At 33.4% G+C, this 14806-nt stretch overlaps 1 protein-coding gene across 1 annotated transcript; it reads left to right on the top strand.

Moving 5' to 3' along the window:
* The first annotated feature begins 77 nt into the window (after nt 1–77).
* Nucleotides 78–12364, top strand: Ufd1 (ubiquitin fusion-degradation 1-like). Its single transcript, XM_085950696.1, has 7 exons — nt 78–155; nt 1645–1759; nt 4870–5024; nt 7096–7225; nt 8426–8568; nt 10734–10958; nt 11351–12364. The coding sequence occupies exons 1-7, from the start codon at nt 153–155 to the stop codon at nt 11519–11521; spliced, it is 942 nt and encodes a 313-aa protein (XP_085806822.1). The 5' UTR covers nt 78–152; the 3' UTR covers nt 11522–12364.
* The last annotated feature ends 2442 nt before the right edge of the window (nt 12365–14806 follow it).

The raw sequence follows: 14806 nt of genomic DNA on the forward strand, positions 1-14806 counted from the left end.
GTCAAATAAATTCAATCTCGGTACTGGTCACAACAGAGCTATTTGACGTGTTGTTCATAATATTATTGTCTATTGGTATACGTCAAAAAATTTGTAAAAGTCGAAGTCAGCATCCATTGTTTCACCAAGAAAATTCGTAGAAAATTTTGAAAATGGTACGAATTAATGTGTTTTTATCTTCGCTGTGACAATCAGTATATCAATTATTTTAGAGGAATTGTTGCTTTTTGCATCTCAGGGATACCGATGATTTAGAAATTTAAGGATATTGTGCATTGTTATGATTCCCAATTTGTGCAACATAATCGTATGATTTTATTACGTTTACCGATTGTAATGTTTCAACTATTTGATTAAACAGCGTCCAATAACTCTAAATTTAACTTGCGGATCAATAATTTTCTTTTTCCAGTCCGATTTGCAAGTATATACCCAAAATAAATATGACATAACCTAACATTTTTAATTATAAATTTAATGTAATGATAACTTTACTACGTATTGACTAATATAAGGAAAATGACGTCAAATTTAGAATGATCCAAAATTAATACATTATTTCCTAATATTGAGATTCGATTTTGTGCGATTTGTGCGAATTCCAAGGGAATCCTTGATCTTGAAATATTACCAGCAACCAACCGAAACAGTGATGGCCATAAAAAGTGGTGTATACTCCTCAGTTTTGAAAACAACTGTATGAAATTTGTGTGAGCAGACAATAGCCAGGCTTATAACATTCTTTATTCCCTTTTATTCTTCATAAATACTATATCCGTTGGTAAGTCAATGGTGGGCAGTTGAAAATCTTCTTATTACTGTGCCATATCCGCCGCTGCTCTGAACAGGAATATTGTGCTAAGCTTAAATCATTCTCTGAGATTTTTCAGTCAGGGCCTTGTTTTCCAGAAATATTGCTTCACATGATGGCATACAAAAGTTGATATCTCATGGTGTAGTGGGCTGGGACGACCCAGGTTTTTTATTTGGACCAGAGTGCGCATATTTCTCATCAATATTATGTTACACAATACTTTTAAATCAAGTGAATATTATAAAAAAGGTGAACTTAATTTTTGATTTGAAACAGAAGCGATTAGTCAGCTCAATTTCAAAGTAATAATGGGAAAATGAATCACGGTTTTTATTTTACTTAGAGCGAAATTTTTAGTAGGTACCCAACCATCGTATTACCGGAGTATTAGCAAGCCATCCTGACTCTCTGCGACGACTTCATTTATTAAGGCCTTGTCCAGATGGCACGATGAGCCGTCCACTTGCGCTCACGGTGACAAGCGCAAGTGATCGCCGGACTCTCGACAACGTTGCGACGTTTTTATGGCCATTCCAAAATGAATTACAACCGTTTTGTTCTGAAAATGACAATTTTATAATCATTTTAAAATAAATTACGTCACCAGGTCCTAGTTTGTACAATGCAATACATCTTGCTAGATATCGCGACATAAAATCTCAAATGAACCCTGTGTCATGGTTGAGTTGTTGGTTTTTCTTCTCGCATTCGCCGCTTTTCTTGCCGATTCAAAAATGAATTACATTAAATGAAAGCGCGGTGGGACACGCACCATCTGGAAAAGGTCTAAGATGCCAATATTTATGAATTTTTAAACTTTTTTATTTCAGTTTGGGTTCAACATGTTCCACGAAATAGCACGGCCGTTCGAGATCACCTGCCGTTGTTACTCAGTGTCCATGTTGCCTGGCAACGAACGTCAAGATGTAGAGAGAGGTGGAAAAAGTGAGTACTTCACCAACATTGGATCTATCCATGATATTTCTGTCATAGAAAATGATACACCCCTGTTACAGGCGGGCTTCTCCCGGTGTAAAATAATCATTTAGTAGTCATAAGTCGAAACGTAACCCTGACCTCTAGAAACGGTTTCATAAAACAACTAATCTGATTCCTTGCTCAACTACGTAATTTTATTTTTTTTATTCATGAGTAAAGGCCTTCGTCCGGTGCGTGAAAATCACTTACTGGGCGGAGGTGTAATTAAGATAGATTTTAAAGTATAAATGATGATGGATGAGAGAGATAATTTTAAGACTAAATATAAGTATTCATATATAATAAATTTTGCCGCGCTTGCCGGCAACTTTAAAATCTCCACGCGCCTGCGCCGGGGTGGTCCTCGTGATTCGTCAAATCAAAAGCATCACGCGATAAAATTTGGCCAATCACAAGAGTCCTTTTTGCTGGACGGCGTGGGTACGGGGAATTTGAAAAAGAAAAAAAAAAGTCAGTAAGCGTCCTTTGTAAACCGTGTACGGACCTGCGTAACTAATTGTAAAAACAAAATATGTAATGGACTATAAAGTAACGTTGTCCAACCAAATATTAAAATATATAACGCTAAGACCGCACGAGAAAGACTTAGTGTTTTATTTAATTTTACCAACATATATAAATCCTTTTTTATATTTTTTTTGTGAATCCGGGGTTCGATGGACACCTGAGCTAGCCGCTGGAACCCCGGGCATCTCAAAAAGATACTTCAGTTTTTCTTGTCAACTATATAAATCTAACATTTTTTTAGGAAACATTGAAATGGATGCTCGAAAATTCTTTTCAAAAGTTCTTGTCAAATATTGTGCACACTAGTTGTAATCACGTTGGTGTCACCATTGCATTCATTAACAATAACATGTTTACTGATATAACCTACATTTAATGCTGATTGACATTGCAGTACTTATATGTACAATGTTTCGCGTGTTATTTTTTTTGTGTATACTGTATGATGTTAACTAACTACATTTATTATTTTGATATTGGACTTGCGTATTGAGCTATAACCACTGAACAGAGTAAATGATAGTAATACTAGCTTCCCGGAGAACTCTATATGGGAGCAAATGCGGTGGGGTTTGAGATCTGCTAATTGATAGTGAAAAATAACATCGCTACAGTGAAAAATTCAAATGTTGGTTTTAATATTACATAAAAATGGAATAATATAGGTAATTAATATGTAAATGAGTTAATAATATTTAAGCTTGCCGACTTCACACGAAATTTTGTTAGATGGCAATCCGATGCTGGCCGAAAAGCTGAATAAAAATGTATCGTAAGTCGACAGAAAATACATTCAAATTTTTCCTATAGCACCCAAGTTATTCTGCAAAACCAATAATACCATCACATGCCTGCAGGTAGGTCCAATCATTGCATATGTTGCTGTAGTGCATTTGAATTTCTTTGAAGTAGCTTGTTTACCTTACTCACTCTACATGCAATTTTGTTAGATATGCAATAATTTTTTGTTCGGAAAACTGAATGAAAATTTACCATAATTTCTCACCCCACCATGTTGTTCTGATAGGTTTTAACCCTTAACACTCGAGTGCCGCCATATCGGCGGCATTAGAAGTTTCCCGTATTACTCGAGTGCCGCCGTAGCGGCGGCACGCCTATAAAGTAATTTTTTGTAATATTTTCAGAAATTTTTATAATGCGATTTCAATCAAGTTAGAATGAATAATAATAGGTTATTACATTTATCTGCGAAAGAAGTCAGCAAAAGAATACTGCGTGCGTAATTTCAACATAGTATTTTTATCGGAATCTTCTCTTTTTTTATTCGTAGGTCGTCGCTTGCAAGCAATGTTTTTTTGTCACATAAATTTTATTTATTGAACGTTCCCAGACTAGAGTGAACTGAAGTGTTTGTCACGCATGATTTTGATGTGTGTTTATATTTTTTATTGGTTCTCGCTTGCTCAGGGGCGTCTCGTATAGTTTACAGTTTTATATTTGAATAGACTGTTTTTGATGACAATACTTACTAGTATATTATGCCGATTCGGAACCTTACAAATATAATGCGAAATACTCTAATGAGTCAAATGAAAATTATTACGTATCGATTTATTATTTTTTGAGAAATCTTTTGATAATGTGTACCGCACTGGGAATGAGTTGTTATGAGCCCGTAACTAATTTAGGAAATTTACGAGACGGCCGCTTATATTACAAGTGTATTTGAAGGCATTTCATTTGGATCATATTTACAGTCATAACTATATGTATGGACGATTTACACTTTATAGCCACTTCTCTACATACTGCTATTTCATTACGATTCTGTGATAAGCCAGGATTACATATTGGAGATTGCTTTGTGAAGTACCACACAATGAAGAATTATAAATAAACTAAAAATAAGTACAGTATATTCATTATAAATCTATTTTACAGAAATAATAAAAAAAAATTTTTTTTACATTTTTTTCACCAATTAAATGTTTTATATTGAAATTTTGCTTTTTACGGAAAAAAGTCTCGAGTGGGTGGTATGATGTACCTATAAAAAAAATTTCGAGTGGAAAAGGTTAAAGTTTGTAGCAATCAATAAATAAATAAGAATATATGTCTTAAAAATGACACTTTCTGACATTAGAGAATAAATTGATATACACACGTAGTTAGTTAAAAGTATAGTAACAATTATCGAAAAAAGATGATTAACTGAATCAGTCGATAATGGAGCACTCGTCACACAACAGTTGACATAAACTAACATATCCATCCAAAAGCGATGTAAATAATTATATATTGTAGAATAACAATAAATGGTGACCCTGGTAGTTAAACGAATAAATTATAAATGTAATCCCCTCGAACGAATTAACAACCATAAAAAACATTTCCATGTTTGTTAATAAAATATGTATCCATATAAAAACTAAAATTAGTAGTTATACGTAGTACCGAATTAAAATATAATTGAAACAACGAGCGACTATGTATAGATGGGATGTATGTTTTTTTTTTAATATATTGTCTAAAATGAGGATATCAAAATAATGCGTTTAATATGTATGATGTTGTTGCGTATTTTTCAGTTATCATGCCCCCCTCAGCCCTAGAACAATTGACCCGCCGCAATATAGAATACCCCATGCTATTCAGACTGACCAACAAACGGCACAAAAGAATCACGCACTGCGGTGTCCTGGAGTTCGTTGCAGATGAAGGGAACGTATATCTACCCCATTGGGTGCGTCATTTATATTTCATACTGTAATCTTAGGTCGAAGAAAGAGAAAGAGGGCCGAGGATGAATACATGGTGACATGGACCAAAAAAACAAATACAATAACATCTAGCCGTTAAAATCTCAAGCGATATAGTTTTATATCTTGTCACGAATTGCTAAATGCTATTTTGGCATGTATCGACTATTTAACGGATATTGAAAAAAAATGTAAACAAATATGGTTGGTGGAAGAAGATGCGCATATGACTGGTGACATCTGTTATTCGCGACTTACGATTATTCCTGCAAACAACAACCAAAAAGACATTTGAAATATTCTTAACATTGATTAAATACGTAATTGCGAATGGCTATCAGTTTTAAATACATTGTGTTATCGAAAATGATAACATTTACTTTTGTATAGACACAATATAAGATTCTTGCCATGTCAATAAAAAAAATATTCGAATCTAGTATACCTTACTAGGTATACTGCAGTGGCGAAGGGTGGAGGTAGGCTGTTAAGATTCGCTATAAATAGTGCACACTAAACTTTGTTAGTCATATGTATTTGTTTTTATTGAACTAAGACTACAATTTACAGATGGTGTTAGTTAGTTTTTGAAAATCAATTAAACCCTGCCCAAACGAAACCATAATAGTTTTGGCCTAATTAGGGCGATACGACAAAATTGTGCACACTTTTTCATTCATAGTTATTTGTTTTCGTTGGATTAAAAATACATATTACACATATTGTTGGTTCATTTTTTTTATTTCATTAAGTCCTGCCTAAACCAAACTATAATAAATAAAAAATATTATTCTATCTATAAAATATTCAAAGTTATGTATGATTTAATTGCATAATTTTAGATATTTTATAGATAGACATGTATTTTTTGACTATTATCTAATATCGCTTGGTTTCTCAGGGTTTAATTTAATTTTAAAAACTAACCAACACTTTCTGTGAATTGTAGTCTTATTTCAATGAAAAAAAATATGTATGTCTGAAAAAGTTTAATGTGCACTATTTATGGCGGATCTTAACAGCCTACCTCCACCCTTCGCCACTGGTATACTGTATCCATGATGGGTGAATTGATTCAGTTAACCACTGATACAGCAATCATGTTCAATCCCGAGACGATCATTATGGCTTCCACAGAGTGGAGGTTGTATTAACAGATTTTTGTTTTTATGAGAAATGGATGTTATCTGTTCGCTCGACCTATTAAGTCCATACTCTAGTTCCAAACACATATTGAAAAGCAACATGTGAATTTTTGTCAGATCCGTGATTCGATCCCAGGACCAACGACATCATAAGCATAATGCATAACTGCTCGGCCATCAGGAAATCTTAATTTTAAAAATGTTGTAGGTCCCGGGTCTGGCAAATTCACGTGTTATTTTTCAATGGACCTAATAGGTTGAGCAAGCAACTAACATCTATTTCTCGTAAAAATAAAAATCTTTTAACCTTTTCTATGCCTCACGATATTACTATGGCAGTATCTGACAGGCCGCAGATTTTTAACGACACATGTTGAATGTAGAGCGAAGCTCCTACTAAAATCGCTGTAATATCGATAATTTGTGGCTTAGTACTTCATAATTATTAGATGTCGCTGTGTGTTTAATTTTTTAGATTATGCAAATCAATCGACAGTGGCTAGTGATTTGTGTTTAAAGTCGGACGAGATATCTCGTGAAATTTGTATGTGTGGCCTGGCCTGTTGTTCACGGCCGAATAGAGCGAGAAAACTCGCTGAAGGCATAGAACCGGTTAATGCAATCTCCACTCTGGAGGCCCATGTCATCCTCTTAGGATCGAACATGATGATGTAATTGTATTTTATTATATTTACGTTACATTATTTTGATTTAACGTAACTCGACGTTCTCTGCATCCCAGACTAAACTTAATCTGCATAATATATGTCGGAGTACATATTATATTAAGGATATCTTGAATATATGAGATAAATTAGATTTATTATATATAATTATATACAATATAATTAATTTTAAAATAGGTAATAGGAAATTAATGAACCTTTCTGATATTTATTATTTATTTCAGATGATGCATAATTTGGTATTAGAAGAAGGGGCCAATGTATATATCGAAAGTGTCTCACTAAGCGTCGCCACTTTCTCCCGATTTCAACCGCTGTCTGAAGACTTCCTTGACATTACTAATCCTAAAGCAGGTATGCCTCTCATCACATTAAAAAAATCAATAAAAACTATACGGGTCCGTACCCCCAGTAGTTGTAGTCATCCGTCCTTTATTTATATTGAGAAGTCTTGGGTTGTAATCGAAGTATCAAGCAAGGCTGATGTACTGAACTGGGTAAGCTAGATGCTTATAAAATACGTTTTCAAAAAGCTTTATGAAGGAAGAGGATTTTTCTTCGCACATTGTATCGTGTTGATTTATGTGGATATTTCAGTAAAATGCAGAAAACTGAAGGGTTTCGACGTTTTCGCATAGCAAACATCTAATGAATAAAACAAATTATATATCGTTTGAAATATTTGGTGTATTTATGTGAATTATAACTACAGTGGAACCCTGATTTTGCATGCCCGGAATTTATGTTCACCTGCTATTTTTATGTAATTTCTGCAGTTCAGTTTCATTATAGTACATTGAATTACCAGCTTTACATAATACTATTTATTTCCCGCAATTTAAGACTGAAATGTTCAAAATTCAATGAAAACTGTGTATTAAAAATCACATTCAATATCTTCAATGCACGGTAACCATTGAAATGGATTCCAGACACATGTGTGTGTTCTATTTATAGAAGTATCTCTAGTGGCTAAGTGTTACGGCTAAGTAATTTTTTGTTTACACTCATTCAAATAATGTCAGTTCACGAGAAAAGGGTAATTATCAAAAAGGTGAAAGAACACGTTGCCATAATATTATGCTCCAAACTAGATTGTTTGGTTTTTTGATGAAAAATTTTTTTGTCAGTACCTTCAAAAATGTAAAATTGGTGTTTCTGTGTTTTTCTAAATTTCGTTTAGTTATCAAATATCAAAAGTTTGCATTAAAATATTTGCAAAGAAATATAAGTGGTATAAACAACCCACAGTATAGTGGCCGCCACCTAACCTTGCCATTTGGAATAGATTTTTTTGAATTAAAACGTGAGTAAACCAATCAAGTGCTTGGAATTTACTAATACAATTATACGGCGTACGTGAGTAAATCAATCAAGTGCCTGGCTTTTACTAATACAATTATACGGTTGCATATACACACAAATCCTTGTCAATGTTTACAATGGCAAGGTTATCTGGAGGATACTCTACCGTGAGGTTCAATAGTTTTGTCAGAAAGCTGCGACGTTATGAATTGATCATTAGTTTAATTTATCAATCGTTTTGTTTTACAGTTTTAGAAAATGGTCTCCGTAGTTTTGCGTGTTTAACGACGGGCGACGTGATCGCCATCAAATACAACTCAAAGGTGTACGAGATGTGCGTGCTGGAGACCAAACCAGGGAACGCCGTCACCATCATCGAGTGTGACATGAATGTGAGTTGCATTTACATTTTAGCAGCTAGATAGAAAAAGGGGCTAATTAAAGATGAACATATTTATGCAGAAAGCAGCCAGTCCACACAGACCATAATCAGAGAAATGGTCACTTTTGTGTTAGATGTGACTAATTAAAACTAACCACCCTAAGTATTTACAGCATATCAGTAGCAAATGGTGGAGGTAAGCTGTGGTGATGCGACATAAATAGTGCTCACTAAACTTCGTCAGTCATACTTATTTGTTTTCATTGAACAAAGAATACAAATTGCTGATGGTGTCGATTAGTTTTTAAAATTCAATTAAACCCCGCTTAACCAAAATATAATAGTTTAGGTATGCTATGGGTGATCTGACAATTTTTTTTTTTAAACCATGTCTGATCCTTTGTCTGACACTTTTTCGTTTATACTTACATATTTATTTTCATTGAATTAAGTATACATAATTATAGATGGTGTTGGTTAGTTTTTTTTTAAATTTTGGCTGTTAAGATCCGACATAAAGAGTGCACACTGAACTTTGTCAGTCATATTAAATTTATCGGTTTTCATTGAACCAAGAATACAATTTGCAGATGGTGCTGGTTAGTTTTTAAAATTCAATGAAACCCTGCCTAAAGCAAACCAAATATTCTTCTAATAAACTATTTCTTTTTATTCAACGAATAAGACAGAAGATTTCAGAATGTAACATTCTATATACTGAATATACATAATTTGAAAACATCTCATGCATATATACACTAGAAAAAATTGTTTTGTAGAAAAAAAATAGTTATTCAGGAATTAATTGATACCTACCTTAGTTTAATATACTAAAACTGATAACCTACCTTATAACGCAATTCGATAAGCATTTTATGTAACAACTACTAGTTAAAATCGTCGTAATTATCTAAGGCGCCCGTAGTTTAATTGGTAAAACATACTGGCGCGAATCCAGCAGACTAGGTACAGGTTCAAGTTCTGTCGGGTGTCGTATTTTTTTCTACAAAATGATTTTTTCTGGTATATATGTTACGCCGAATATGCGAAATTGAATATTACATGAAATGGGCAAAATTTTGCCTAAATCATGAAAAATGCAAGCCCGTTGCCTTATTCATGAATTAGACAAAATATCTGGAGAGTGCGTGAAATCGGCAGTAATTTTTCTGCCTACTTCATGTCTTGGACAAATTAGATAGTAGCGCTACGGTAGTATTTTTTGCAACTAAACTAAATGTATCAAATGCTCATGGATTGGTCAAAATGTACATTTATATTATCTATCGTCAAAATAGATGATCGCGCTCCGTGGTGATTTTTGCAACTAAATAAATGTGTCAAATGTCATTGATTATAATATAAAAATATACCAATCAATAACTACAATGACATTCATATCCATTTACTATGCGCAAAAAAATTCTAGAACTATAATATGATAACGGAAGAATTTTATTGAAAAGTATTTTCGCGATTTGATTCGTGCTTGGGTATCAATTGTGCAATGGTCGATTGAATGTTTGTGATAGTTTGTTGACACTTGATAGCTAACCTCAAAATGGACATTCAGTTGAATAATTTAATTCAGAATTACAAAATCTAACCTAACCTAATAATAATAATATTATATTATGTCCAATTATAACTAATAAAACCATCCGTATTAAATTTACTTTTTCTTCTGTCATGTTGACAGTTCAAGAATTCCATACCGTGGCGAATTCATGTACTCAGCAGAAAAATTACCTAATTCATGAATAAGGCAACAGGCTTGACTATTACATGAATTAGCCAAAATTTTGCCCATTTCATGTAATAGTCAATTTCGCACATTCGGTGTAACATATATAAGTCATGAGATGTTTTCAAATTATGTATATTCAAATATTCTTCTATCTATAAAATATCTAAAATTATGTATTTGGTAAAAGGGGTTATTAAAGCTAATGATTAAATTTCTTGGATGTTGCTAATGAATAGGGCAACTGTACAAAATAATTTCAAACGGATTTGGATCCATTAAAATGTGCATGTAGAATCAAATCATCAAAGAAATCAAGTCAGTCGTATCACCGACATTAACGAAAAAGACGATCTATCCTCAAACAATGCTTTTTAATGCTCGCGAATCAAATTGTGAATTAAGTTTATATTGTTTGCTGTAATGGACAGGTGGAGTTTGCACCGCCGGTGGGCTACAAAGAGAAGGAGTTCACGCCGGGTGCCAGCGGGGGTGCGGGGACGTCACAAGACGGGGGCGCCGAAGCGGACATGGCGGCGCTGATGCCCGAGCCGCGTGGATTTATCGCCTTCAAGGGTGAGGGCAACAGACTCGACGGCAAGAAGAAAAAACTCCGGCAGGACTCCGCGCAAGAGGACGACACTAAATCTAGACAGGTAACCATTGGTACTTATGCGTAGAAATTCATGGATTTATTGTCTTTTTATGAAATGTATCTACCTCAGATAAAAAATGTTATTTTAGCATGTAATATTTTAATTATAAGGTTTAAACAATCAATTTAAAACATAATAAGTCACATGTGTCAGGTTAATTTAAATTTCGCGGGCAACACGTGAAGCTATTTATGTTAAAAAAAATAGCTGGCTAGAATGTTTTTATTGGTTAACTTTTAACAATCATTGCTAACCAGTGTTTTTGGCCCCAAACTGTTATATATAGACATGAAAATGTCAGAACCATAATTTGTTAATATTACTTATGTCACTTGATATTTGAAAAATTTACATTTTTAAATCGTTGAATATTCACACATATTTTTTTACAGGTGTATGTTCGAGGCATTCCAGATTACGATTACGACGTGTCCAGCCTCAGATTCTTACGAAACTCCCGGCCCAGCAATTCTGCGAAGGATGATAAAGAAGTTCCCGACCAGTTCGAAGCCTTCAAAGGCGAAGGGTTCACGCTGCGCAAAGCGAAAGTCAACAACGTTTAGTCTAATTTATTTATTATAAAACAAAATTTTAATACCGTATCGATTCGAACACTAGATGACCTTTGTAATGTACAGCATAGAAGTCAGTAATTCACTATGAACAGTGTTTCTAATCATGATATGACCTCTGGTTAAGCACACTGGATGGCAGAAAGTTTCACAGAACAGACATGAATTGGGCTGGAGTCAATAATATTCTCTCTGATCTCGAAAGCTCTTAAAACATAACGTCAATTGGACTGCATTAGTAGTTTCAAAAGGTCATGCGACATCATAGAAGATTGGCGACTAAAGTAAATCTCCGTATCCTAGACATTGAGTTACTTACGAAGATTGCATGGCAAAGAGAATATTATTCTACATACACAACTGCTGCCATCTACCTTTCCCTGCATTTTGAGTCGTAATAAATAATATGACTTCTCGGAAATATGGCCTTGTCTGCGTTTGAATGTAGCTATAAGTTCTCTTAGCTTATTGGATCATTGAAATTGTGATGAGCCCTGAGAATTCTCATTTGCGCTGATTTATTGGAATCGTCTGTACTGTGAAGCAATGCCAAAGAATTTAAACATATGGTGAAAATTGAAACGGCTGACTTTTCACTCTCGATGGAATATGGATCTATATTTACGGGTGTTTATTTTTTTATTATTTGTTTATATTTATGGTGTCGATTTTCTTAGTCTCGACGGGTGTTCGAGTCAATACGGTATTGTCTACACGAATTATTTTTATATCCATGCGAGACGAGGGAGAAAATTTTTACTTGACACTATTAAATTTATGTTGTAGTAACTAATAATATATTATTAAAATGTCATTTATTAATGACGTCTAAAATTTGTGGTTTTTATTTACATTTTTTATCATTTTTATTAATCCATTGGAGACAATCGGTCCTGTTGTAACAAGATAAGATGACTCGCTTGACCAAATAACCAGATGAACTTTCCAAAGGATTAGTTCAGTTCAGGTAGGTATCACTTTTGACAATTAGATACCAAACTTATCACTAGAAACGAATCTCAATAGTGTAAGGTGCTTAGTCTCAAAATAGAGGACCTGTATGATCAAAAGGGTCAGAGCTAATCAGACTAAACTGACTGGCTGTAAGACTGAGAGATATCAATTACGGAGTCAACATAGAGTAAAATCCTAATCCGTCTACATAGTGCTTGCGGCGTCGTCAATGGGTCTCTTTTCGAAGTCACGCTGCTGTATATAGAGTTAAATTCTAATCTGTCTACATGTGAATGCTTCCCATTCAAAATCTCAATGAAATCATTTTATATTACAACTGAATGTTAACGCTTTGAACATTTTCATGATTCAATTCTTAAGAGCCTACGGTAGAATCGACCAAAATCTATTCCACGATTGACATGCCTGCAACATGACAAAAAAAGTTGATAGTTGCCGAGGGAAAGGATATGCAGAAAGAAAAAAAAGACATCTTATTTATACAAATTAATATAATATTCTTGAAATATGTAATATAATTAATATGAATTCTCGGGTTATTTTTTACATTAAAAAATGTGACATAACATAATACTTAAATAGGCGAAAAAAGGTGATTATTTTTAAACATATCTTATAATAATATTTAAATTAAATGTGGGTAAATAAATCATACAATACACATATTCTAATCATACAATACATGTATTCGAATTATACAATACATGTATTATAATCATACAATACGTCATGTATTATAATTATACAATACATTTTGTACATTTGCTTTTAGTAGCTTCGAAAAATAAGATAAGTGTGTACTCCTCAGGCAAAATTGTCCTTTGTAACATTCACGTGCAATAGGAAAAAGGACATAAGTCTAAAGTCACTACTTTTCAGGAGACCCAAAAGTAGATTGAGTTTTCGACAACTTTGAGTGAGGACTTCTATGTTCCTATGGGATATATTATTTACTAATTGAGCGGCGTTGATTCGACTTGTCCTTTTCATCTTTACACATAATATTATAATATGCATTATGATTAATTTGGCATATTCAACTCATTTTCGGACTTATCTCCCTTTTCTTTTTTCACGCAGATATACATTTAAATATCTCTTCTTTAAGTATCAAGACATTTGAGTCATTTACTCCATAATTTACGCACAAGTAGTGGCAGTGTCAACTTCTGAGACTGTAAAATTGACATTGTGCTTTCTCAAAGCGTGTTTTTGATTCGGAGCCAACAACCATTCCTTGTAAAATAATTCAATTAATATAACCACATCTCGGATATAGAGGCCCATACGCTATGGTTCAGAGTAAAATTTACTATTATACTTTCTTCCATATAAATTAAACTAATTGGAAAAATGAATATAATATAGGAATCCTTTACAATCGATAGGTACAAATTGACTTATATTATGCATTTTGTCACTGCAATTTTAACTTACCGTAAAGTGAATAATTCTGTGATAAAATAAAGTATATACCAGACACACTAATTTTTCCCTTACAGCAAGTTAGAAAATGATTGACAATAATTCATAGATCAAGTGACTTAATAATAAGATACTGTTAGGGTAGTGGATCGACCTGGCTGATGATGATAATGAGATTGTTTTAAGGATGGGTTTGTAACCCGAAATAGCTGTTACCATCACTGATTCAAATGCTCGTAGAATTAATAAAAGTTTAAATCCATCATAATAGAGTTCTACCACGAAAACGACTGTTCAAACTAATGAGATAATTGGTTTTGAAAGGTTAATATTTTATGGAATCTACTTTAAAAATTGAATTTAATGGTACCATTTTCCATGACGGATGACCTGGATATAATAGGCTGTTTAGTGTTGGCATGTAACAAAAAAAAGTTAACCTTAAAATTAATCCCACAAAGACCAAATACATAATGATAGTATCTTCCGAAACCAATCACCTCGTGCAGTTACATGATAATAATATAACCATTGGAAATAATTCATTCGAGAAAAATTACCATTTCAGCTATCTCGACTACGGATTGCAATACCGAATGAAAATACTAATACCGGTATTTCGTATCGTATACTGGTATTTTGAAATATATGGGGGAAAAAACATTAGTGTCTCCTAATAAATATATATAGAAAAGGTCTTTAAAATATTATTATTTTATAGCACGTGGCACTGCAGGTCTCCAAGGGCGTTGAAGGGTAACGGAAATAAACCAGACACCACGTAATTCAACAAAGAATACTGTCATGTTAAACCTTTTATTTTAATTAACAATTTGTTTACGGGCCGCACAAAATTGTGTTTTTGCTAATTGCTTT

This window comes from Rhyacophila brunnea, unplaced genomic scaffold (genome assembly GCF_057557595.1).
Source record: "Rhyacophila brunnea isolate RB1 unplaced genomic scaffold, BYU_Rbru_1.0 scaffold_23, whole genome shotgun sequence".
In the NCBI taxonomy this organism is placed as follows: Eukaryota; Metazoa; Arthropoda; class Insecta; order Trichoptera; family Rhyacophilidae; genus Rhyacophila; species Rhyacophila brunnea.

Coding starts and splice junctions, on each gene's coding strand:
- Ufd1 (XM_085950696.1), top strand. Junction 1,760..4,869: donor TGTAGAGAGAGGTGGAAAAA/GTGAGTACTTCA, acceptor CGTATTTTTCAG/TTATCATGCCCCCCTCAGCC. Junction 7,226..8,425: donor CATTACTAATCCTAAAGCAG/GTATGCCTCTCA, acceptor TTTGTTTTACAG/TTTTAGAAAATGGTCTCCGT.